Source organism: Aquarana catesbeiana, linkage group LG02 (genome assembly GCF_042186555.1).
Source record: "Aquarana catesbeiana isolate 2022-GZ linkage group LG02, ASM4218655v1, whole genome shotgun sequence".
In the NCBI taxonomy this organism is placed as follows: domain Eukaryota; kingdom Metazoa; phylum Chordata; class Amphibia; order Anura; family Ranidae; genus Aquarana; species Aquarana catesbeiana.
Window position 1 is genome coordinate 294,383,057 of NC_133325.1, and position 26,148 is coordinate 294,409,204.

The following is a 26,148-nucleotide window of genomic DNA, read 5'->3' on the forward strand; positions in this document are numbered from 1 at the left end:
CTTGCTTGATTTTAATGCAGAGCACTACAAGCAGCGGAATCAGGAGTCAGTAATCTGATGCCTATATGCTTACTGCACAAGATTTTAATATGCCAGAGCAATAGTTTGTTCTTTTATGTTAACATTAAAGAAGATTTTAGAACATGCTGGTATACTGTTCTCATTCCTTATGTTTTTTTAATGAAAGAGCACTCCTTGTATTTTTAGAGCTGCAGAGCTCGATTTTCTAAAACCTTCTAAATTTATGGAGTAGATATATTTCTGTGTGAATCTTTTATCTTACCTTTATCTTTACTTTACTTTTACTTTTCTATGTTTACTTCTCCCTGAAAGATCAGTCATCTAGTACAAAAACTACATCGTGATATACTGGCTTATCCCAGGTGACTTTTATATGCAGTGCCTAAAAAAAGTATTCATACCTCATTTCAACACTTTGCCATGTTACAACCAAAAAGGTAAATGTATTTTATTGGGATTTAAGTGATAGACCAACACTAAGTGGCACATAATTGTGAAGTGATAAGTGGTTTTCAACATTTTTTAGAAATAAATATTTGAAAAGCGTTGCATGCATTTGTATTCAGTCCCCTTTACTCTATTTCCCCTAACTAAAATTAAGTGAAACCAATTGCCTTAAGAAGTCACCTAATTGGTAAAGTTTGTGTAATTTAATCTTGGTGTAAATACAACTGTTCTGAGAAGCCCTCAGAGGTTTGTTAGAGAACCTTAGTGAACAAAAAAACATCATGAAGGCCAAGGAACACACCAGACAGGTCAGGGATAAAGTTGTGCAGAAGTTTAAAGCAGGGTTTGGTTAAAAAAAAATATCCCAAGCTTTGAACATTTCACGGAGCACTGTTCAATCCATCATCCAAAAATGGAAAGAGTATGGCACAACTACAAACCTACCAAGACATGGCCGCCCACCTAAACTGACAGGCCAGGCAAGGATAGCATTAATCAGAGAAGCAGCCAAGAGGTCCATGGTAACTCTGGAGGAGCTGCAAAGATCCACAGCTCAGGTGGGAGAATCTGTCCACAGGACAACTATTAGTCGTGCACTCCACAAATCTGGCCTTTATGGAAGAGTGGCAAGAAGAAAGCCATTGTTGGAAGAAAGCCATAAGAAGCCGTTTGCAGTTTGTGAGAAGCCATGTGGGGCGGGACAGCAAACAAGTGAAAGAAGGTGCTCTGGTCAGATGAGACCAAAATGTAACTTTTTGGCCTAAAAGCAAAACGCTATGTGTGGTGGAAAACTAATACTGCACATCACCCTGAATACACCATTCCCCCCAACCCCCCCCCCCCGTGAAACTTGGTGGTGGCAGCATCATGTTGTGGGGATGCTTTTCTTCAGCAGGGACAGGGAAGCTGGTCAGAGTTAATGGGAAGATGGATGGAGCCAAATACAGGGCAATCTTAGAAGAACGCCTGTTAGAGTCTGCAAAAGACTTGAGACTGGGGTGGAGGTTCAGCTTCCAGAAGGACAATGACCCAAAACATACAGCCAGAGCTACAATGGAATGGTTTAGATCAAAGCATATTCATGTGTTAGAATGGCCCAAAGTCCAGACATAAATCCAATTGAGAATCTGTGACAAGACTTGAAAATTGCTGTTCGCAGACACTCCATCCAATCTGACAGAGCTTGAGCTATTTTGCAGAGAAGAATGGGTAAAAATTTCAGTCTCTAGATGTGCAAAGCTGGTAGAGACATCCCCAAAAAGACTTGCAGCTGTAATTGAAGTGAAAGGTGGTTCTACAAAGTATTGACTCAGGGGGGCTGAATACAAATGCAGGCCACACTTTTCAGATATTTGTAAAAGATGTTGAAAAACATTTATCATTTCCCTTCCACTTCACAATTATGTGCCACTTTGTGTTGGTCTATCACATAAAATCTCAATAAAATACATTTACGTTTTTGGTTGTAACATAAGAAAATGTGGAAAATTTCAAGGGGTGTGAATACTTTTTCAAGACACTGTACATTGCTCTAATTACTTTCAGTATTGTGTAAATATCAAATCTAGTTGGTTACTTTACACAGATGTATATATTGTGTACCAAATGTTATACATTTGGAGCAGAATTAAATGCAAACACAAATTACAGTTTACCAAACCTTAAAGTGCAATTCCAGTTTTGTTGAGAAATAAAAAATATTCCCCTCTGAGTGATTTATGTACATTGCAGGGATTTAAAATATTTTATTGCAGATTCCTACCTTTCGTTATTTGAAATAGTGGTTTGTCTGCTTTCATGTGCAAAGTGATTCTGAATGGGGGTGACATAATAATTATCAATCAGCTGCTGCACCTTGCAATGCTCTGAGGAAAGTGGCAGGGTCTGCATCTGTTTAGGCGCAAGTTTCCTTTGGGAATATCTCACTGAAAATGAAATATTTGATGCAGGGGATGCCAAAAATCTGACTTGTATCTTAGTGCAGACTTCTGGGAAAATCAGTAAGCCAATCAGGAAATGACATTTTTGGGGGGCGTTCTGTATACCATCTGTGTACAGAAAGCCTTCAGGTAGCCATACTGCACTTTACAGAAAATTACAGCACTGCAGATTGAAAAGGCAAGGTCATTTTTAATAAGATTCCATTGTAATATGACTTGTGTCGCAATTGTATACGCTATTTTTTTTTTTTCTTATATTTGCAAATTTTAGTGGAGTTACCCTTTAAAAGTGGTGGCTGTATTTATTTTCTTTTTTCCATTTATTTTCCCCTGCTGATACAGCCAGTACCACCTCCTGTCCTAGGGTTTCTCCACTCTGGAGAGGTGGACAACAGTATTGTCAGTCTGGGGGGAGGGTAGCATTAGGTGCACTAGCAGATTCAGATGGACTTGACTAAAAAATTAAAAGGCAAAACACTTTATTCAGAGCGACTGTTTTTTTGCCTTTTGGAATAACGGTACCCGTTGTAAGCACTCGGCCAGTGTTCAATGGTTTGTCTCAATCCTGCAACTGCCACTTTTGCTGGACAGCTTGATCTGTTAAAGAAAGTTAAAAATAACAGACTTACTAGCTCGATCACCAAGTGAAAAAGGAAAAATGACCAAAAAAAGAAAAAAACGAATGCACCCACCACATCTAAGAATTGATAAGCTGCAATAAAATACATATTTGTTATTTAGTTTAATACCGCTGTAAGCCTGAGAAAGGATCTTTTGATCCAAAACACATTTCTGTTGAATTTTATTGAATACAAACACACACAAGCTAGTGCAGTTACGTCTAGGGGATTTTTCTTATTTCAATGCTACAAACAAACCTATTACTATCAAAATTGCAGCTGTGTCCATATCATAACAAAATATGCCATTAAATAAGCAACAGGAAAATGTGAGGAACTAGTAGTTATACATCCACTTTAGCCACTTTCTATAATCAATACCATCTTAACCTTCAACCAGAAAACACTAGCTAGTAAAAAAGCTCCAAATGTGAAAAGAGTATTCAATAAATCAGTAACATAGTAAAACAAAATTACTCTAAAAATAAACGGTCACTAAAGAATTGAGCCTGTAATGTTCAAAATCAAATACAAAAATCTATCCCTTGCAAGAGGTTTCCTATGATCAAGGATGCTAAAAGGTTTTGATGGTTTAAAATAACAGCAAAAAACCACCGTGTTTATAATAGCAGAAATGCCCTTCCTATGTCTAGAGAAAAGAAAGTCCATTAGACTTACACAGCAGAAAGATACAGGCTATAAAACTTCCACTAAAATTTTTTAAATAATGCAATCAAGCTGTGCATTAAAGTGCGTCACCCAATCAATGTATCATTCTGTTACTCCCCTGGGAGTACAATACTACAGAAAGGGGAGCCACGTAAAGAAAAACTCTGCCAAACATTTTTTACATCAACACTGCCAAACATATCTGTAATTTCCAAATTACAAAAAACATAAATTTAAAAATATGCAGTTTTAGGATCTCAATGTACCTAAAAATGTGATATACAGTCGTATGCAAAAGTTTAGGAACCCCTGACAATTTCCATGATTGTCATTTATAAATATTTGGGTGTTTGGATCAGCAATTTCATTTTGATCTATCAAATAACTGAAGGACACAGTAATATTTCAGTAGTGAAATGAGGTTTATTGGATTAACAGAAAATGCGCATTATGCATAAAAACTAAATTAGACAGGTGCATAAATTTGGACACCCTTGTCATTTTGTTGATTTGAATACCTGTAACTACTTAGCACTGATTAATTAGAACACACAATTGGTTTGGTGAGCTCATTAAGCCTTGAACTTCATAGACAGGTGCATCCAATTATGAGAAAAGGTATTTAAGGTGGCCAATTGCAAGTTGTTGTTCTCTTTGACTCTCCTCTGAAGAGTGGCAACATGGGGGCCTCAAAACAACTCTCAAATGACCTGAAAACAAAGATTGTTCTACATTATGGTTTAGAGGAAGGCTACAAAAAGTTATCACAGAGATATAAGCTGTCAGTGTCCACTGTGAGGAACATAGTGAGGAAATGTAAAACCACAGGCACATTTCTTATTAAGGCCAGAAGTGGCAGGCCACATAAAATATTGGAGAGGCAAAGTCGAAGGATGGTGAGAACGGTCAAAAACAGCCCACGGACCATCTCCGAAGACCTACAACATCAACTTGCTGCAGATGGTGTCACTGTGCATCCTTCAACAATTCAGCGCACTTTGCACAGGGAGAAGCTGCATAGGAGAGTGATGCGAAAGAAGCCTTTTCTGCACACACTCCACAAACAGAGTCACTTGAGGTATGCAAACGCACATTTGGACAAGCCAGCTTCATTTTGGAATAAGGTGCTGTGGACTGATGAAACAAAGATTGAGTTATTTTGTCTTAACAATGGGGCGTTATGATTGGTGGCAAAAGAACACAGCATTCCAAGAAAAACACTTGCTACCCACAGTAAAATTTGGTGGAGGTTCCATCATGCTGTGGGGCAGTGTGGCCAGTGCCGGTACTGGGAATCTGGTTAAAGTTGAGGGTCGCATGGATTCTACTCAATATCAGCAGATTCTTGAGAATAATGTTGAGGAATCAGTCACAAAGTTGAAGTTACGCCGGGGCTGGATATTTCAACAAGACAACGACCCAAAACACTGCTCAAAATCTACTCGGGCATTTATGCAGGGGAACAAGTACAATGTTCTGGAATGGCCATCCCAGTCCCCAGACCTGAATATCATTGAACATCTGTGGGGTGATTTGAAGCGGGCTGTCCATGCTTGGCAACCATCAAACCTAACTGAACTGGAGATGTTTTGTAAGGAGGAGTGGTCCAAAATACATTCATCCAGAATCCAGACACTCATTACAGGCTATAGGAAGTGTCTAGAGGCTGTTATTTCTGCTAAAGGAGGCTCTACTAAATATTGATGTGATTTTTCTGTTGGGGTGCCCAAATTTATGCACCTGTCTAATTTTGTTTTGATGCATATTGCGCATTTTCTGTTAATCCAATAAACCTCATTTCACTACTGAAATATTACTGTGTCCTTCAGTTATTTGATAGATCAAAAATGAAATTGCTGATCCAAATACCCAAATATTTATAAATGACAATTGTGGAAATTGTCAGGGGTTCCTAAACTTTTGCATATGACTGTATGTAGATAGATAGATAGATAGATATAAAAGTTTACCTTTTAAAAAAAAATGCACATGTTTTTTGAAAGAGTGGGTCGCTCTAGTAGCTGGTAAGTCCAGGGAGGAAAGGAAACAAGAGATAGGGGAAGAGGACGGGGTGGAAAGTTGGGGAACAGGAGGGAAGGGAAATAATAAGATATCTCTCCCACAGACTCAGGTCAAGAGGTCTGATAAGTAATGCTGGCCATACACTATACAGAAAATCGGCCGAACCCATTTTCGAAAAACGAACGTTCGACCGTGACCGCAAACGATCGTGCCATCATATAATGACCGATAATCTGTTCAGTGGACATGAATAAATAATTTTGTGTTCGTTTTTTTACATATACCTAGTGCAGGCAGTTCGGACGGGAAACACATTAACCTTGCAATTTATCGTACGTTCGGCAGAAATTTTCCAAACATGCCGTTCGTTTTTTTTCCACAAAAACGTCACAAACGATTATCGATTTGTACCCACTAACTTGCCGAAAAACGAACGAAGTGTCCATACGAACGATTTTTCGGCCGATTTTCTGTATAGTGTATGGCCAGCATAAGTTATAGAACGCTCATGCTAGAAGGATTCAGGGGTGGCAGGCTAGCTCCACCTTTAACACCATGCTACACATATATTTAGGGGGCAACGTGTAACATGGTGCCTAGTGAATCCCCCTACCTCCATAAAAGGCCAATCCCTCCCAGCATGGGGGGGGGGGGTTCTTCTCTCCCACTGCAGCTGTCAGATTTTAAATTAGCGTGACTGTGCAGAGAGCTCTGTGAATGAATAAACTACAAGCCCCAACCCCCACAGCAGCAGATAGAACAAAAGTGCAGTGATTAACACGCTTGTAGCCCACTGACACTTTCTGCGGGTCTCTAAGGCAGCCCAGTGTGGTTAAGGCAATGTCTCCGGCAGTGCTATTATGTTCTGCCAGAGCATGGGGGAGGGCTAAGGGAGCCTTCCCGGTCGATAGAACACAGCAATTACTGCCAAACAATAATCGTATGTAAAAAAATTTGACAGGCTGGTTTTACCAAAGTCAATCAATGGATCAACTTGGGTACAATCAGCCTGCCCATACAGTTGTGCTCATACGTTTACATACCCTGGCCAGAATGATTTCTTGGCCATTTTTCAGAGAATATGAATGATAACACAAAAACTTTTCTTTCACTCATGGTTAGTGTTTGGCTGAAGCCATTTATTATCAATAAACTGTGTTTACTCTTTTTGAATCATAATCAAAAGTTTCATCATAGGCCTTGCTGACTCCTCTCCAAATGTAATGTTAGTTGTGGCCAAAAAGCTCGATTTTGGTCTCATCACTCCAAATGACTTTGTGCCAGAAGGTTTGAGGCTTATCTCTGTGCTGTTTGGCATATTGTAAGCAGGATACTTTGTGGCATTTGCGTAGTAATGGCTTTCTTCTGGAGACTTTTTCCCGCAGATCCTTTAACAATTCTTTTGCTTTCCCCATGACTCAGAATCCAGAAACATCAGTGCACCACTGGATGAAAGATGTAAGGGTCTGCCAGGAGTCCAGAAACTCATTGACCTTTTATACACACACTAATTACAAGCAAACAGATCATAGATGGAGGATGATTACCTTTAATAGCCATTCAAACCCCTTTGTGTCAACTTGTGTGCATGTTATCAGGCCAAAATCACCAGGGTATGTATACTTTTGATGAGGGTTATTTGGGTAGTTTCTGTTGTCATTATGATTTAAAAAGAGTAAACACAGTTGAGTGATAATAAATGGTTCAGCCAAACACCAACCATGAGTGAAAGAAATGTTTTTGTTTTATCATTCATATTCTCTGAAAAATGGCCAAGAAATCATAAATTCTGCCAGGGTATGTAAACTTATGAGCACAACTGTACATGGATCGAATCTCAGCTGGTCTCTGCTGAACTGGCTACATTTCAATCCATCTATGGCTGGCTGGCTTAACTCAAAGCCCATACTTCAACAGGAACAGGGGGCTGGAGGAAGATTCTGCAGGAGCACAGCTCAGAATGGGAAGAGGGAAGAGCAGAAAAAGGAACCAAGTAGTCATGCTGCATGCAAATATGGCGAAAAGGGGCATGCTGATAGAGAGCAGAGTGATAGAGAGATATATCATCAGTCTCCTGCTTCTGCTTTCACTGTCAAACCATAAGCAAAGGGAGGGACAGGACCTGTAAGTGTTACATAAAGTGTCACTAAAGGTAAAAGGGAGGGTCAGGACCTGTAAGTGGAGAGAAATTACAACTCTTGTCAGGTTTTATTGCTGTCTGTGCCCCCATGCTCAACAGAACTGTAATAGAGGTCTGACCATTAGGGGAGAGCAGGCTGAGTTCCCAGCACAGCTAGAGAACTGACCACGGCGTGTTCTCCTCTTTAGTGTGGTCAGTTTTTAATAGAAAAACAGAGGAACCGCCAGGAAAACCAGGGATTTCACACAAAAAAAAAATACAAAGAACAGGATACTTTAGTAGGCACATATCAGGAATATAGTTACATAGTAGGTGAGGTTGAAAAAAAAAAAAAAAAGACACAAGTCCATAAAGTCCAACCTACGTGTGATTATATGTCAGTATGACATTGTATATCCCTGTATGTTGCGGTCGTTAAGGTGCTTATCTAATAGTTTTTTGAAACTATCGATACCCCCCCTTGAAACCACCGCCTGTAGTAGGGAATTCCACATCCTTACAGTAAAGAACCCTCTACGCCATTTAAGGTTAAACCTTTTCTTCTAATTTTAGTGAGTGGCCACGTCTCATTAAATGCCCTTCCAGGAAAAAAGAGAAAAAAAGGAAAAGAGAGCACCTCCACCCTAGTGAAATGTTATTTATTGAACCACAAGATAAATAGTTCTCAGTCAATGCACATTTAGTAGCATGTATAAAAGCATGTAGATTGCATTGTTCTTCTCTCCTGAATGACAGCTCACAAACGACCAGGACACAGCTCCAGGTGTGCAGAGAGCCTGTGTCCTAGCAACTTGTGAGCTGTCATCCGGCTCTATGGTGTTTGGATGTCCTTAGTTACACCTTACAGTGGCGATCCAGGAGAGAAGAACGAAGGGATCTACATGCTTTTATACATGCTACTAAATGTAAGTGCATTGACAGAGTTTTTTACCTTGCGGTTCAATAAACAATATTACACTAGGGCGGACGTGCACTTTCTTCCTTATTTCTTATTTGTTTAGATGCATCTCCACCACCCAGTTGATCATCAAGAGAGCTGCAGCGCCATAGTAATTGAGGATTGCAATATTGAGTGTACCAAGATTACCAGCCTGGTTTGAGGGTTCTACGATCAGCACATTAACTAGTTGTTTGCTGTGATGGACATGTCAGGAATATGAAAAGTTAGGTTTACATATTCTTTAACATCCAGGGGTCAGTGATTGTTTGTCTTAAAGCTCTTGTTAGGAACACGTAAGCACGCAAAACAAGAGAGAAGAGCATATAGGCTCTGGTACAATACCCTATAGGCCATGGTAAAAAACAAGATAAAAATGTATTCACAAGCAAAAATGAATCAGAGATGATCAATCACATCTCCCCACCATGATACTGTGCACCAAAATCCTCTCACTGCCCTAAATAAGAGCTCTAGCTGACAGTGTGGATATGGCAGCAGTCCTGGGCCGATTGCAGTGGCTGCTGTGTTTGATCTCAAGCACGCTGACAGTTCATATGGGACTCAGGGACTTGATAAAGGAGGCTACGCCCTCTGAAACATGTTGTCCTAGCAACAGCTCATACACCCCATCAGCAGTCAGCTGCTCACTTCACGTGACCCCAAGCACAGTTTTCTGTGCATGTGTACTGTCAGCGTGCATGGGATCAAGCACAGCAGCGACTACAAACGGCCCAGGACAGCTACCATATCCACACTGCCAGCTGGAGCTCCTATTAAAAGCAGTGAGATGATTTTGGTGCACAGTACCATGGTGGGGAGATGTGATTGATTAACTCTGATTCATTTTTGCTTGTGAGTGCATTTTTATCTAGTTTTTACCATAAAATAAAGGGTATTGCACCAGAGCCTTTGTACTCTTCTCACTTGTTTGTGTGTTTGCAGATTTCAGTGCCCTCTGGCTGTGAGAGCAGCAAAGTTGTGGTGCTATTGAAGAATAACCATTTCAAGGCTGAAATGATATTGAACTTTTGGACTTTTCGTGCAGGTCTCCTGTGGCATTAGCACAAGTACGGGCATATGTGTATACATGTTAGGACTATGTAATTGCTTTATTAGTCATAGTTTGGCAGGACTGTGCTTTAAACAGAATTTTTCTAGCTGGTAGGCTGGTTAGCCAAAGACACAGAGACTGAGTGAAGGAGTGGAGTATGGAACTGTCACATTAAAAAAAAGCATAACAATGTCTGGCAAAATTGGATGCTTTTTTTGAATCTAAGACCATTCTCACACATGAAAAAAACCACTAGACACAAGCCATTGGTTGAACAACTATAACATCCCAAAACCTGGCAAGTACCTACTGTGTAGCACAACCATCTCTTCTCTACTTGCTTTTTAAACAGTTCTTTGTTTTATTCATAGTTTTTTCCTTCCTCATATTTTTCCTGTTACAGCCCAGATATTTCCACCAAATTGTTACAATTTCACAGTTAATGGGTCTAACAAATACCTTTGTTACCAAAGATATATGCATTTTTTTTGTAGCAACGCTATGTTAATATAATAGAAGCTATTTAAACGCTCTATTGGATGACTGGGCCTATGACAGCCACGCACTTCCGATCTGCTATGGACAATTCATTGGTAAACTGAAATACACAAACACACACACACACACAGACTAAAATAATATTTAAAGCAGGACTTTCTAATTATAGTTGCAAAATAAGGCCGTTTCTCTTTATAGCTAATATGTAATAGCAATGTGAAACTAAAGCAGTGTGGGGCACAGAAAATGGGATTTTTCGTTTACCTGTAAAATCGTTTTTTTGAAGTACATGATGGGGCACAGAGCATCTTCACATCTATTACAAATGTGTTATGAAATCATACAAAAGGGCTATTGCTGTCACCTTCAAGTGAATGGACAATGGCAAAAAAAAAATTTAGAAAGTCCCCTCCTAGGCATATTCCCTCATCAGAAAAAGCTTCATTTTTTTTGTAGCAAGCCATACACCACAAGACAGAGAAGGGGATCTCTGTGTCCCATGATGTACTCCAAGATAAGGATTTTACAGGTAAGACAAAAATCCCATTTTCTTTATTATACATTGAGATGCACAAAGCATCTTTATATCCATTACAATAGGGATGTCCCAAAGCACTAAATAGGAGGGCAACATGGCAACAAGCCAATTGGCCCCAAACTAAACAAAACCAGTACAGGTTAGAACCTCACGAAGAAGCCTGCAAAATTCACCACCAAAGGTAGCGTCCTCAGGGGCCTCAACATCTACTTTGTAAAACTTTGTGAAAGTATGTATCGAAGACCAGGTAGCAGGTTTACGAACTGGAGCCCCCAGGAAGCACCAACACTTCTGGTAGAATAAGCTTTCACGGAAAATGGTGGTACCTTGCTCTTTAGACCATAACCTTGAGAAATAAGCTGAGAAATTAAAAGAAATATGGTAGACTTAGAAGCTCTTCGACCCTTCCTTGAGCCTTCAAGAAGTACACAAAGGGAATCTGACTGACGAATAGCAGCAGTCAACTTTAGGGAACACCTGGCAGCACAAACCACATCCTGAGTGTGAAGAGCCTTGTCACCCTGCGGCTCATACTTGGGACAGAAAGATGGCAATACAATCTTTTGGTTGAGATGGAACAAAGAAACCACCTTAGGTAAACATGATGGCTGAGGCCGTAGAACTACCTTATCACAGTGGAGTACCAGGAACTGGGCCTCCACCGATTCTTTGAGAGAAAGAACCATGGATAAATTTATATAATCTTACAAATACAACCAGCCCTTTGAAGGCAACAATAATGCTTCTGCGGCCTGCGATTAAATTTAGTTTGGCACCTCTGCTCTAGGGGGTCCAATCTTCACCACAGCTTTCAGGTGCTCAACTCCCCAGCTCGGGCTCACTGCCCTGGTTTTGTATTGCACCCTTGTAGTTCACAAGGAAATACCATTGCACAGGGTCCTGTTTTGCTGGGTTCAGTGCCGACTGGCAGTGTTACAGGCCATCCCCACATATCCAGAGTGGGATCTGGGTACCATTCTTCTGGCTGTTGAAAAACTATAGAAAAATGGACCTGGAAAGAGCTATTCTCCTAAATCGCAGGTGAAATCGTTGAGAAGCTAGCTACGTTTTGTATGTAGAGACTGCACAGACGTGACCATCACCTAAGACACCAGCGAAAAAAAAAAACGGAACCCCTGCCTAACAGGGAGGGATTATTCCTAGGAGGGGACGTCCTGTCTTTTTTTTTTTTTTTTTTTTTTTTTTTTGCCGGTGTCCAAAAGGTGGCAGCACAACCCTATTGTAATGAATATTGAGTTGGTCCCATGTATACCATGATGTATGATAAAGAAAAAGGCTTTTCTAGCTCTTAAAAGGTAATAGCAGACCTCTGTGTATGTGTTCTATTCATTTTAAGCAAACTTTGTTGGCACTTAAGAGGATGACTAGAACATATCAAATGTTGCATACATACAGTACGCACACACGCATGCATACTGTGGTGTATTTACACAGTGTGTAAATTTACCTTTTTTGTGACATTCTGCACTTACTTGTGACTGGAGTTTCCTATGCAGCTCTGAAAACAGAGCACCATCTGCTTCTCTTCTCTGACGCACAACTGTAGAAAAGAAAAAGGATTACTGAACACCCTTTACAGAACTTAAAAAAGTTGGTTAAATCACTTTTATATTACAATTGCAGTTGCACGTAACTGCTTTGCAATTGTCTGTTGGGTACTTTAACCCTATTAGCTCCTGCAGATGTAACTATTATTGCCAGCACGTAAATAGAATCCGAACTGCTATACTAGCCAGGAGTTTGATTCAATTTTTACCCTCTGCATTTTAGTAAATGTGATTTGGGCAGCTGTACAGCTGCCCCATCATGTGTGTGTGTGTGTGTGTGTAGGGGCTGTACATTTTATTTATTTTAATAATTTAGTTTTTTTTAAACTTTATTGCTATCAAAAGGGGACTGGTTTCCTTTGCAGAAAAAAATTTGCATTTTTTTTTTCTTTTTTCAGGGAGCCTGCAAAGCATTGCATTGCACCCATTATCATTGGATTGCAGGTGTAATGCTAGCCTTCTGTAGACTCTTCTTCCAGCTCACTGTCCATACCAAAGTACAAGCTTTCTGTTGGAGAGCTGGGGGAAGTGTCAATGGACTAAAGCTGGCCACAAATGGATAAAAATGTGGCTGGTTCAGCAGGGACTAGCCAAATTTTGATCCATGTATGGGCACTGTGGTTGTGTGTGTGTCTACCGACTGGCGGATTTTCCCCACTTGATCAGCGCCAATGTCTTTTTGGTAAGCAAAATCTGAAACTTTTATTAATAATGAAAAATGTAAACTTCTTTCAGATCCTTGGTGTTGCATCTTTTGCCTTTTATGTTTCTGTGCTTCATTTGGTAGGTAATGCAATATACTCCTGCTTTTAATACTGGATCAAAGGCCAATAGCCACCCTCTAGTAGCACTCTCCATTTCTTATCATTTCACTTTGCAGGTTTTCTGAAATTTCAGCATGCAAAAGTGTGCATGCTGTTTTATCAGAGGAATGTACACAACATAGGGTTTATGTCCAAGTGCATTCTAGTCAAGCACTGCATTTTCCATCTTGAGGTATGAAGCTGTGATGTTATGGAAAACCCAGCATTTGGCAAGAAAAGGCTGAATTTGGTCTGCATTACTTGCAGTTCAAAAGGCACTTTAATAGGACATGCTGTGTCCAAATAAAAGCAGCACAATGGAAAGCAGGACAAATGCAGCCTCTGAACTTCTACGTGTACTGCTCAATTGAAGTCAATAGGATTGATATGCATTGTATACAAAGGAAAACAACCCCCTTTTGGAAACCTACATTTAACGGTATGGTGCATTAGGGCCAGCATGTGAGATTCATTAGCTGAGAGGTCAGGATCTATCAGGGATCAGGTGACTTTTTACCCTCAGATTGCCTCAGCAACGGTCATTCCCATATTTATGCCCTGTGTTCTAAATTAAACAAGTACTAATTTTTCATTATAAATACTTACATTCTTTTTTAATTTTCTCAGCAACAAGAAACTCATCTCTTTCAACGGTTGGGGCAAAATTACTGCCAATCACGCGAACTGCATATTGGAACTGCTGGGCTACATCCGCTGGAAAAGTAAGAAGTGCAAGAGGACAAACATGTTAATACTTTGAACAACAAATAATTTTAATGAACCAAAAGTGTCACTTCCAAGTTCTTTATGCATACTTTTCTGGTGTTAAATCTCTCTGGCAATCCTTATATAGCAGCTGTAAAACTGTGTAAAAATCCACTTTCCTTTTACTTGAACTTTCTTTATCTCCCCTTGGCTAGATTATTTTTTTACTGGCTGAATTCACTTAAAAAAGAGCAAAGTGAGAGGAGAGGAGGGAGCCGGTTTAGCAGCGCTGTGGGCTGGATCTGAAGTGCCCACGGCGCTGATCTGTGCCCATCCCTGGCTCATCCATCCACATTTATGCTCAGCTATGCTCATTCCCTGGCTCATCCATTCATGCTCCATCCCTGGCTCACCCATCCACAATCATGCTCATCCATGCTCCATCCCTGGCTCACCCATCCACATTCATGCTCATCCATGCTCCATCCCTGGCTCACCCATCCACATTCATGCTCATCCATGCTCCATCCCTGGCTCAGCCATCCTCATTCATACTCCATCTCTGGCTCATTCATGCTCCATCCCTGTATCACCCATCCTCATTCATGCTCAGCAGCCATGCTCCATCCCTGGCTCATCCATCCTCATTTATGCTCCATCCCTGGCTAAGCCATCCTCATTTATGCTCCATCCCTGGCTAAGCCATCCTCGTTCATGCTCCATCCCTGGCTCATTCATGCTCTATCCCTGGCTCATCCATCCACATTCATGCTCATCCGTGCCACATCAGTGCTTATCCGTGCCACATTCATCCCACAGAGTGCTCATCCGTGCCACATCAGTTTTCATCCGTGCCACATCCATGCCACTACAGTGCCCATCAGTGCCTCACAAAAGTGTAATAGGTAGTCAAATTACCTGATGGTGCTCCCTGCATGTTGGGCCTCTGTATGTAGCCAGGCTGTGTAAAAGTTTCACAAATGTGATATCGCCATACTCAGGAGGAGTAGCAGAATATATTTTTGAGCATAATTTTTGCTATGCACATGCTTTGTGTTAAAAAAATCTGATAGATGGACAACTTTGTGTAAAAAAAAAAAAAAAAAAAAAATGTGTTTTCATTTTCTTTACACATTTTCCAAAAATTACTAATTTGCTAAATTTTATAACATAAATTAAGAAAAATGCTTTTTTTTTTTAAATGTCTTATGGGTACAGTGTTGGATGACTGAGTAATTGTCATTCAAGATGTGAGAGCACCGAAAGCTGAAAATTGGTCTGGTTAGGAAGGGAGTTTAGATGCCCAGTGGGCAAGTGGTTAAACACTTCCACGTCTTTCAGCTATAGCTCGGCTCTCCAGTTCTGGGCGGGAGTCTATGTACGTCCTCCCAGAACCGCGCCTCCAGATCTCAGTAAAGGGCCAATCACAGTGGCCCTTTACCATGTGATCAGCTGTGCCCAATCAAAGCTGGTCACATGTAAACAGACTTACTCGGTTATTGGCATTCCTTTCCTCACACGCTGTCTCTGTGTGAGGAAAGGAGAGCCGATAACCGGCAAGGCTGACAGGGCACAGTGATTACATTTTTACACTGATGATCAGTGCCGCCTCATTGGCGCACATCAGTGAACAAGAAAAATGACTTATTTGCTAAATTTTATAACAGAAAATAAGAAAAACATTTATATATTTTTTTTTAATTTCTGGCGTTTTCATTTGTTTCACAACAAATACCCAGTGATGATTAAATTCCACCAAAAGAAAGCTCTGTCTCAAAAAACAGCACTGTAAGCTGAAAATTGGCAAGGGCAGAAAGGGGGTGAAAGTGCCGTTATTGAAGTGGTTAATGTATAGAATGCATTAAGGTAAATAAAATCTCTTTTCTTTAGAACCATTTTAAGTACCTTCAAAAGTCTGATGTCACCACTTTTTCATAGCTGCTATCTGGAGAGCTGTGACATAAGACATGAAGCAATAAAAATGTCTATCTAGCTTTTCCAGGGCAGAAAATGGAAAGTAAAAAAAAAAAAAAAAAAAAAAAAAGATTTTCCTCAGTATTCCTACTGCAGACGTGATGAGCAGAGAACTTCAAAATCTGTAAATTTGCATCAGTCCCTGCTCTCAAAGAGCATAAAATCGAAGGTCCCAAATCTCACATGCATACACACACATACTAGTGTCCATTTAGACAAGAGCCAATTGAACAGCATGTTTTTGGAGTGTGGGAGGAAACCCACGCAAGCACAGCAGAGAACTTGTAAACTCCACACGGATAGGTTCCTAACCAGGATTTGAGTGCCCCAACACTGCAAGATAGAAGTAAGGATCACTAAAACATTGTGCTGCCCACTATTTTGGTTGTATTTCCCTTACTACAGCTAAAAGCAATGTAGGCAACACAGATCAGTCTTCATTCTGATAATGTTTACAGTACAGATATATGATACACATTCCTACATTATTTATTAAATGTGTACCACTTTGCCAAACAGGAACAATTAAACCTTGATGTCAAATACGGTGAATGAAACTTAATAAAACAGACAAGACAAATAAATGTAATACATTGTTTAACCACATGCCTACTGCCCGCCGTCATTTGATGGCAGCAGAATAGCTCCCCTGCGCGAATTGCTGTAGCTGTACGGCGGCCACTTTAAGGGGTATAGGGGGCACGCGCCCGCCATGTCACTGAAAGCCGATGCATGTCCGCCGGGCGATCGCTTGTGACAGAGCAGGTGGGTCTGTGTGTGTAAACACACAAATCCATGTCCTGTCAGGGGAGAGGAGACAGATCATGTGTGCTTAGGATATAGGAACACCAATCGGTCTCCTCCCCTAGTCAGTGCCATCCCCCACAGTTAGAACACACAGTGAGGGAACACATTTAACCCCTTAATCCCCCTAGTGTTAACCCTTTCCCTGCCAGTGTCATTTATACAGTAATCAGTGGCTATTTATAGCATTGATCGCTGCATGAATGTCAATGGTCCCAAAAATGTGTCAAAAGTGTCCGATCTGTCCGCCGCAATGTCACATATTTTAAGCTCAACGTTTAGGAGGTAGGAAAAAAACCCCCCAAAAAACCCTTCTGGTTTGCACTTTTGAGAGGAGATTTCTGGCAGAAAAAAAAAAAACTGCTAAACGCTCCTGGACGCCTGTATAAAAATACTCTATATGAGCGTTTTTTTACCAAAAGAAGTGGCATCCAGTGTCACCTATAAAAAAAAAAAATGTAGGTCCCGTAGTTTGTTGCTATTTCACGGCCACATTCATTTTTCATTTGTCTTGGCACGTTTGGCATCTATTTACTTGATGTAGCCCCCTCTTTTACATTTTACCAAAAAATTGTGCATTATATTGTGCCTGTCAGCATTAAAACATATTTTAGTGTATTTTTTGCTGAAAATTTGCGTTTGATAAATCCAGCTTCCCACTGACTTCAATGCAAAATCACGTCCCACTGACTTCAATCCAAAAATCGCCAGCCACACTAATTATATGTAAAAAAAAACATTTTAAAACTGTCCATTTCAGTTTTCAGCCAAGTACATCCTGAATTTTTGGTTTTGGTCCACCACTAGAGGCTACACCTGGATCCTGAACACTATGAGACATTCCTGGCTACACCTGGATCCTAATCATTACAGGACCTCGAGCAATACAGGACACCCTTGCTTATACCTGGACCTTGAGCAATACAGGACATTCCGGTTTACACCTGGATCCTGAACATTATGGGACATGCCAGGCTACACCTGGATCCTAATCACTATAGGACATCCCATGTTATACCTGGACCTCCAGCAATACAGGACATCCCTGTTTACACCTGGATCCTGAACATTATGGGACATCCCAGACTACACCTGGATCCTAATCACTACAGGACATCCCTGGCTACACCTGGATACTAAACACTACAGGACATTCCTGGCAACATATGGTTTTCAAACACCATAGAACGGGGGTAGGCAACCCGCGGCACACAAAGCCTCTTTTGCCGCCACTCGACTCCCTCTCCATCAGCCAAGCAGTGCAGGGAAGTGTCAGTGAGACACTAATGCATTCCAATTTCAGAGTTCCCCATGCCGCATCTGCACTGTTGGGGAGGCACTGTGCCCCCACACATTGTAAAAGATCGGAAACATTGTTTAGTTCTCTAACTTTGCTGTAGCTGCGATCATCAGCATGTGATTGGGACGAGATTGGTTGCAGTTCTGCTAGGGGGTCGGTCGCTGTTTCCAGGAGGAGGACTGTCATTGGCCACTGCTAAAGCCAATCACAGTCCTGCTAGCCCCGTCCACCATCTGGGAGGAAGATGATTCGCTTGGTTGCCACTACCGATCTCAGAAAGAAGGGATTTCACTGTGATTGAGAAAATCACAATCAGGTGACAGTTTGTGGAATTACTGTTGAGCTTTGTTGAAATTATTCCTGAACCTTTGCGTCACTTACTACTGAACCCCGGAACTCTGTGTTCCTTTAAGCCACAGACAGTATTTTAGCGCAATGAAAATCACACCCAACTTTTGCTGCGGCGCAGAGTGCCGCACTTTTTCTCAGCTGCGGGGCCCAACTTACGATCCTGCACACAGGCCCACTGCTTTCAGAAAATACCCCTGACCTGAGCTCATCATCGCGCATCCATTCCAGATGCTTGTATGTGACATCCCATACATCACGTGGGCTGGATGCGAGAGGATGATCAGCATAATGAGTGTGCCAGGACAGGTAGATGTATCTCATCTCTGCTTCCTTTCACCACTCTGCATATCAAAGATGAGAAGAGGGTACAGCGGTGGAGCAGATGAGCAGGAGGGTACAGCGGTGGGCAAAATGAGCAGTAGGGGTTCAGAGGTGGGACAGACGAGCAGGAGGGTACAGCAGTGGGGCAGATGTGCAGGGAGGACCAGTGGTAGAAGAGATGAGAAGGGGGTTCAGCAGTGGGACAGAAGAGCAGGGGGGTACAGTGTTGAGCAAGATGAGCAGGGGGGGGATTAGTGTTGGGGCAGATGAGAAGGGGGGTTCAGTGGTGGGACAGAGGGAAAAGGAGGTGTATTGGTGGGACAGATGAGAAGGGTGTTACCAGGTGGGGCAGGAAAACAGGGGCAACAGAGGTGGGGCAAAAGAGCGGGGGGGGGGGGTACAGAGGTGAGACAGACGTGTAGGAGGTACATTGGTGGGGCAGATGAGAAAGCGGGATACAGTGCTGGGGCAGATGAGTTCAGTGTTAGGACAGATGAGAAGGTGATTCAGTAGTGAGACAGAAGAGCATGGGGATACAGCGGTGGAGCAGATGTGCAGGGAGGTACAGTTGTGGGGCAGATGAGAAAAGGGGGTACACTGATGGGGCAGATGATCAGGGGGTTACAGTGGTGGGATAGATGTGCAGGAGGGATGAGAAGGGGGTTCCGCAGTGAGACAGAAAGGCAGGGGGGTACAGTGATGGGGCAGGGGGTTACATTGGTGGGACAGATGAGCAGGGGGGTGGGGGGGGTTCAGTGTTGGGGCAGAGGAGAAAGGAGGTACATTAATGGGACAGAGGAGCATGGGGTAACAGCGGTGTGGAAGAAGAGCAGGAGGTACAGTGGTGGGGCTGATGAGAAATGGGGTTACAATGGTGGGGAGATGAGCAGATAAGTTCAGTGTTAGGATAGATGAGAAGATTGTTCTGTGGTGAGACAGAAGAGCATGGGGGTATGGCGGCAGAGCAGATGTGCAAAGAAGTACAGTGGTGGGGCAAATGAGAAAGGGGTTACAGTGGTGGGACAGAAGAGCAGGGTGGTACAGTAGAGCAGGGTGGTACAGTGGTGGGACAAAAGAGCGTCCAAAACCTTCCGGGACGTCCCCGGATAGATCCAGACCCCGAACCTTCCGGGACGTCCCCGGATAGATCCAGACCCCGAACCTTCCGGGACGTCCCCGGATAGATCCAGACCCCGAACCTTCCGGGACGTCCCCGGATAGATCCAGACCCCGAACCTTCCGGGACGTCCCCGGATAGATCCAGACCCCGAACCTTCCGGGAGGTCCCCGGATAGATCCAGACCCCGAACCTTCCGGGACGTCCCCGGATAGATCCAGACCCCGAACCTTCCGGGACGTCCCCGGATAGATCCAGACCCCAAACCTTCCGAGAAGTCCCCGGATAGATCCAGACCCCAAACCTTCCGGGACGTCCCCGGATAGATCCAGACCCCAAACCTTCCGAGAAGTCCCCGGATAGATCCAGACCCCAAACCTTCCGAGACGTCCCCGGATAGATCCAGACCCCGAACCTTCCGGGACGTCCCTGGATAGATCCAGACCCCAAACCTTCCGAGAAGTCCCCGGATAGATCCAGACCCCAAACCTTCCGAGACGTCCCCGGTAGGGTTGCCACATCATCCCTTTAAACCCGAACACATATTAAATTACACAGGTTCTGTGGCTGATTAAGGTGGTAATTAAACTCACTTGGTGCCTTATCTGCATTAAATCAGCTTCAGAACCTGTGTAATTCATATATGTGTCCTGGATTAAAGGGATCATGTGGCAACCCTAGTCCCCGGATAGATCCAGACCCCAAACCTTCCGGGACGTCCCCAAATATATTCGGACCCCAAACCTTTCGGGAAGTCCCCGGATAGATCCAGACCGCGAACCTTCCGGGACGTCCCCGGCTAGATCCAGACCCCGAACCTTCCGGGACGTCCCCGGCTAGATCCAGACCCCGAACCTTCCGGGACGTCCCCGGCTAGATCCAGACCCCGAACCTTCCGGGACGTCCCCGGCTAGATCCAGACCCCGAACCTTCCGGGACGTCCCCGGCTAGATCCAGACCCCGAACCTTCCGGGACGTCCCCGGCTAGATCCAGACCCCGAACCTTCCGGGACGTCCCCGGCTAGATCCAGACCCCGAACCTTCCGGGACGTCCCCGGCTAGATCCAGACCCCGAACCTTCCGGGACGTCCCCGGCTAGATCCAGACCCCGAACCTTCCGGGACGTCCCCGGCTAGATCCAGACCCTGAACCTTCCGGGACGTCCCCGGCTAGATCCAGACCCCGAACCTTCCGGGACGTCCCCGGCTAGATCCAGACCCCGAACCTTCCGGGATGTCCCCGGCTAGATCCAGACCCCGAACCTTCCGGGATGTCCCCGGCTAGATCCAGACCCGAACCTTCCGGGACGTCCCCGGCTAGATCCAGACCCTGAACCTTCCGGGACGTCCCCGGCTAGATCCAGACCCCGAACCTTCCGGGACGTCCCCGACTAGATCCAGATCCCAAACATTTTACATATTGCAGTTGTGGCTGTAAAGCAATTTAATCTCCCGGTCATCACACAGTGCACGGATGAAGTGACACCCTAAAGCCCGAGCCCTGCTATCAGGACTGGTGTCACCCGGCATGCACACAGATAACAGAGCAGCATGGAGAGTATGAATGGTGCGGGCCGCATTACCTTCCCCCTTGCCAAGTATACGACAGCACAGGTTCTGCAGCAAGACATTCGGGGACTTCTGCTCCGGTGTCGCCATTCCAGAAGAACACGGTGAACAGCGAAGCCCCTAGATAGTCTCCTGCAATCAACCTCAGCCGTTAACCGTCACTATAGCGGCGCCATTTTAACAACCCGCCGAAAGCTCCTGTCACTTCCCACAATGCTCTGCTCTGTTGTTGTGACAGCGGAGGGGGCTGCGCTGCATTGTGGGTGTGTATTCCCTGTCTGGGGTCACCCGATCAGTGTAGCTGCCAGTTGTCTGTGTCTGCCCCTCTTTCCTCTTCAGCTATGTCTAAGTTATTTACACTAGAAAGCCTCAAATCACCTATTATTTACTGTTAATAATGTTATCAGGTATCATTTTACATATTTAACAGAAAAAAAGACTGATTTTAGTGATAGAAGCTAAGAAATTACTAATGGCAACTTTTCTTTTGAGCACAGGGGGACTTCAGTCTATCCACTGGAGCGACTCGGCTTTTTCTGCCACATTTTGTTTACAAGATTAAATCATTTTTTTTTTTTTTTTGCTAGAAAATTACTTATAACCCTCAAACATTTTTATTTTTTATTTTTTGTAGTAGAGACCCTTGGGAATAAAATAGTGATCATTGCAATTTTTTATGTCACATGGTATTTGCGTAGCAGCTGTGCAAACACAATTTATTCAGGGAAAAAAAACACTTTAATGAATCTTAAAAAAAAATAAAAACACAATAGTTACTCTAATTTTTTTGTATAATGTGAAAGATGGTGTTACTCCAAGTAAATAGATACCTAACATGTCACACTCGTGGAATGGCGACAAACTATGGCACTTAGAAATCTCCATAGCTGCCCTGATGCATAGGATCGTAAACAGCCAGCAGGAAAAAAACAACAACCAAAACACCCCGTCACTACAACTTGAGCCATTTACACAAATAACAGGAGTTTTAAAACTCAACCACCCCCCTTGCTAGCAAGGTGGCCCACCACATAATATAGGCTAAAAAAAAAACACTTATCTGTCTTTTGGCTAAGATCAATGTAGCTTGCTGCCTGGTCTGGGTAATGACCAGTGCCAGTCCCTCTCGGCCTTGAGTGTTTCCTTCAGGAGCACCTCATGCTGCTATTGGGGGGGGGGGGGACACCACCACCTAGAGTGTACGGAAGCGATGGCTCGCCTCAACTTGTCCTTGTGGCTTGTTTTGGGTAAGTGTAGGCGGAGACATGACGGCTGGTATTCCTGATGCACCTAATACCTTAAGGCTGGTTGTAGCTGAGCCTAGACGTTGCAAGGTTGGTTATATACATAAGTGGGTAATTAAAGACTTGTTTATTACCAAAAAGGTTGTAGAGGTTCCCCGTGGGGTTTTTTAGCAGCAATTATCAAGATGGAAATTTTTTTTTTTATGTAAAAAATGTTTTTATTAGAAAATTACTCCGAACGTAGTTTAAAGAATACAGAAATTTAAAGTATGAGCTCCGGTTTCACACATAGCAAGACATATTGGGTACATATACCAATCAAGCAGATAATTTATAACATAGTAGGTTGCAAGGGGTGCATAAGTACTTCTACTCCAAGCAATGTCATTTGTAATTATGGTAGTGCTTGCCAATAATAGAGGAGACCCCAATGCATTTTGACGTTTATAAGGTCATTGTCTTCCTCAGGGGGTCCTTTAAGCTCTGTAAAGGCATCAAAGAAAAAGTAATCGTATATTCTTTGTATATCATTAGATGTAAACATTCTATAGTGATCACTTGATATTTACCTTTAGTACCATATATGCTCGTTTTAATCGGAGATATCTTAAAAACACTGAAGGAAACGAAGAGATCCCCCACTCCTGATGCTGGACTCCCTTATACTGTTGTCCCTGCCTTCGCCTCAAAGGGGACAAAGCCAACCCGTGGGGCTTATGGGCGATCACAGGTATGTGGCTCTCCTCCACAAATGGAGGGGGAAGCAGGAAAAAACAGGACACCTATAAATTTATCATAATGAAAAAAGTTTCTTAGTATCTTATCTGTCTTTCAAAAGACTATATGTCAAATATGTAAATTGGTGTGCTTGGGTATAGAGAAAAGTTAATATGACAACAAGATGTTAAGTATCTAAAGGTCTATATTCATATGGCAATATAAGGCCAGGTAGCCTGTGTGCGTCACCAAAAATATTTAAATGTTTATTGGCATAAATGTCACTATATTTAATCTACTATATACCATAATACTGGTGTATTTAGGAAATTAGTAGTGAAAAGAAATGCAATGTGCCAGAGAGAAAAAAAAGGGGGGAGGGGAAGAAGGGGTGTTTACTGTGAGATATATTATAAGTTTATTTTTGTTAATGTTGCAGAAAAATTGCATGAACATAAACGTGAATTAAAGACTTGTTTGGTATTAAAGACTTGTTTGGTATTGCGAGATAAGGCATCTTTTGCATTCAGTGTTGTTCTACATCTGGGCTGTATGATGTTACTGTCTGGAAAAAGGAGGACATGCAGACATTTTGTCAGAAACCATGAAATCTGAGTCAGAAGTACAGTTAAATCACACTTGTTTAATAATAAAAGTAAATAGAACAAACATAGTCAAAACATAGCCAGAGTTCAGGAACTGGAACAGATAGTCAGACAAGCCAAACGTCAGAGAGCCGGAGATGAGCGTAGTAAAACAGGATCAGGAACAAGCCGGATCTGGAGCCAGAAGGGATGTCAGCCAAGCAAGTCTTTAACAGGAATGCAGGAGAGCATCTCTGTGATTTTGACCAAGGCTGATCCCAGCCCTGACACATTTCTGCTTCAGAAGGGCGAGAAGGCTGAAGACCTGCTGCTGGAGAGGATTACCTTTCTATACAGTGTGTCTAAGTGGCAGGTCCCTATGACGATTCATATGTACAATCCCTTTATGAAGAATGAGAAAATCCAGGCGTTCCTACAGTGGTACTGTGATTTTGTATCGGCTGGTACACTTTCAATGGCCATAGAATGTTCTGGGCACAATTTAAGGCTGATCAGGGTGGAGTGGGGGGAGGGGATGCATCACCCTCCCCAGGCATTTTAGATTGGCAGCAACCGTGGCTATCTGTGATATCCAGGTCAGCCTCCTTTTTGCTGTTCATGTTACTTCTTTGGGATGAAGTGACATAGGTGCACTTAGCTTCTCAATGAATCCAAAGCAGCCTGGGGAGAGGGGGGCACTTCTAAAAACGGAGCAGCACAACCCACCCCAGAACCCCGGCCTTGATTGCACTTGTTGCGAACGGATGAATGCTCTTCTCATACACCCAACCCAGCCATCATAACTGTCTGGCACCTTTGGCATACAGAACCTTTTTTTCCCAGCTGGTGAGGCGCCCCCCCTCCCCACCCACAGACTTGACAGTCCAGCCGACATCCATATCTCATTAAAATGAGGAGCATGGGATATGGATGGGGTGATTTATATAGGACCTGTTCTGAGCAAAACAAATTGCTGCACCTCAGCATGCTCCCATCAACAGGATAAACCATACTGTTCATACAGCAAAGGTTTCAGACCTCTGCAGTGAGGCTACTGCTTCCACATACAGAGCAAGGGCCCTTCTCTATACCATGATTGCAGGGGATAGATTCCTTTACTCAGACTGCGTTTGTGATCTGTGTTACACTGATACATCGGCACCCAGATGCAGATTGCAAGGGCAGTGCATTCGAAAGCAGTGCGGTAAACACGCACAAAACTCGGTTTTCCTGCACTGCATTCTGGTTTGAACTGACTCGTGACTTTCCATGTCTTTTAATTTGATGGACCTGAAATGTTTTAGGTGATCTGAACCGAAAGTTCAATTGGGCCAGGTAGTAAAATACATCCCTATTAACCACTTAAGGACCAGCCACCGCAGTTATACTGCGGCAATGTGGCTCGATCCTGCAAATCGCCACAGGTGTACATCGGTTCGTACACAGTGATTTGTGGGTGTGCACTCCCATTGGCCAGAGGGGGAGCCAATCAGCGGGTACAGCTGACTCTATGTTTGCCAGCGACCTGCGATCGTTCCCTGCAGTGACAGAACGGGGATCTCCCTGTGTAAACAAGGCAAAGCTCCGTTCTGACAGGGGAGATCATACAGATCCTGTCTTTCTGCTATGCAGGAAGACTGATCTTTGTGTTTCCCCAGTCACACAGTCACCTATACAGTTAGAATACACAGGGAACACAATTGAACCCTTGATAGCCCCCAGTGTTTACCCCTTCCTTGCCAGTTTCATTAGTACAAGAACAGTGCATATTTTTAGCACTGATTACTGTAGTAATGTCACTGGTTGCCAAAAAAGTGTCAAAAATGTCAGTAAAGTGTCCGATCTGTCCACCGAAATGCCACAGGCCCGCTAAAAATCACTGGTCGCCGCCATTACTAGAAAAAAAAAAGCCATAAATCTATCCCCTATTTTGTAGTCGCTATAACTTTTGCGCAAACCAATCAATATACGTTTATTGCGATTTTTGTTACCAAAAATAAGTAGAAGAATACATATTGGCCTAAACTGATGAATATATTTGTTTTTTTACACTTTTGGGGGGAAATGTTTTATAGCAGAAAGTATTTTTTTTTTTTTTTTTTTTTAAATTGTCGGTCTTTTTTGTTTTGTTCTATAGCACAAAAAATAACAACCGCAGAGGTGATCAAATACCACCAAAAGAAAGCTCTATTTGTGGGAAAAACAG

The 26,148-nt window shown here is 42.9% G+C and overlaps 1 protein-coding gene across 1 annotated transcript in view; it reads right to left on the reverse strand.

Annotated features, from left to right (window-relative positions):
• TUBGCP3 (tubulin gamma complex component 3) overlaps positions 1-21,643 on the reverse strand; it is a 179,763-nt gene extending 158,120 nt beyond the window's left edge. The window contains exons 1-3 of the mRNA XM_073614518.1: positions 21,412-21,643; positions 13,864-13,971; positions 12,380-12,447 (exon numbers count right to left, since the gene is read on the reverse strand). Coding sequence (XP_073470619.1) covers positions 12,380-12,447; positions 13,864-13,971; positions 21,412-21,487 — 252 coding nt within the window. The 5' untranslated portion in view covers positions 21,488-21,643. The remainder of the gene's footprint in view (positions 1-12,379; positions 12,448-13,863; positions 13,972-21,411) is intronic.
• Positions 21,644-26,148: the final 4,505 nt, after the last annotated feature.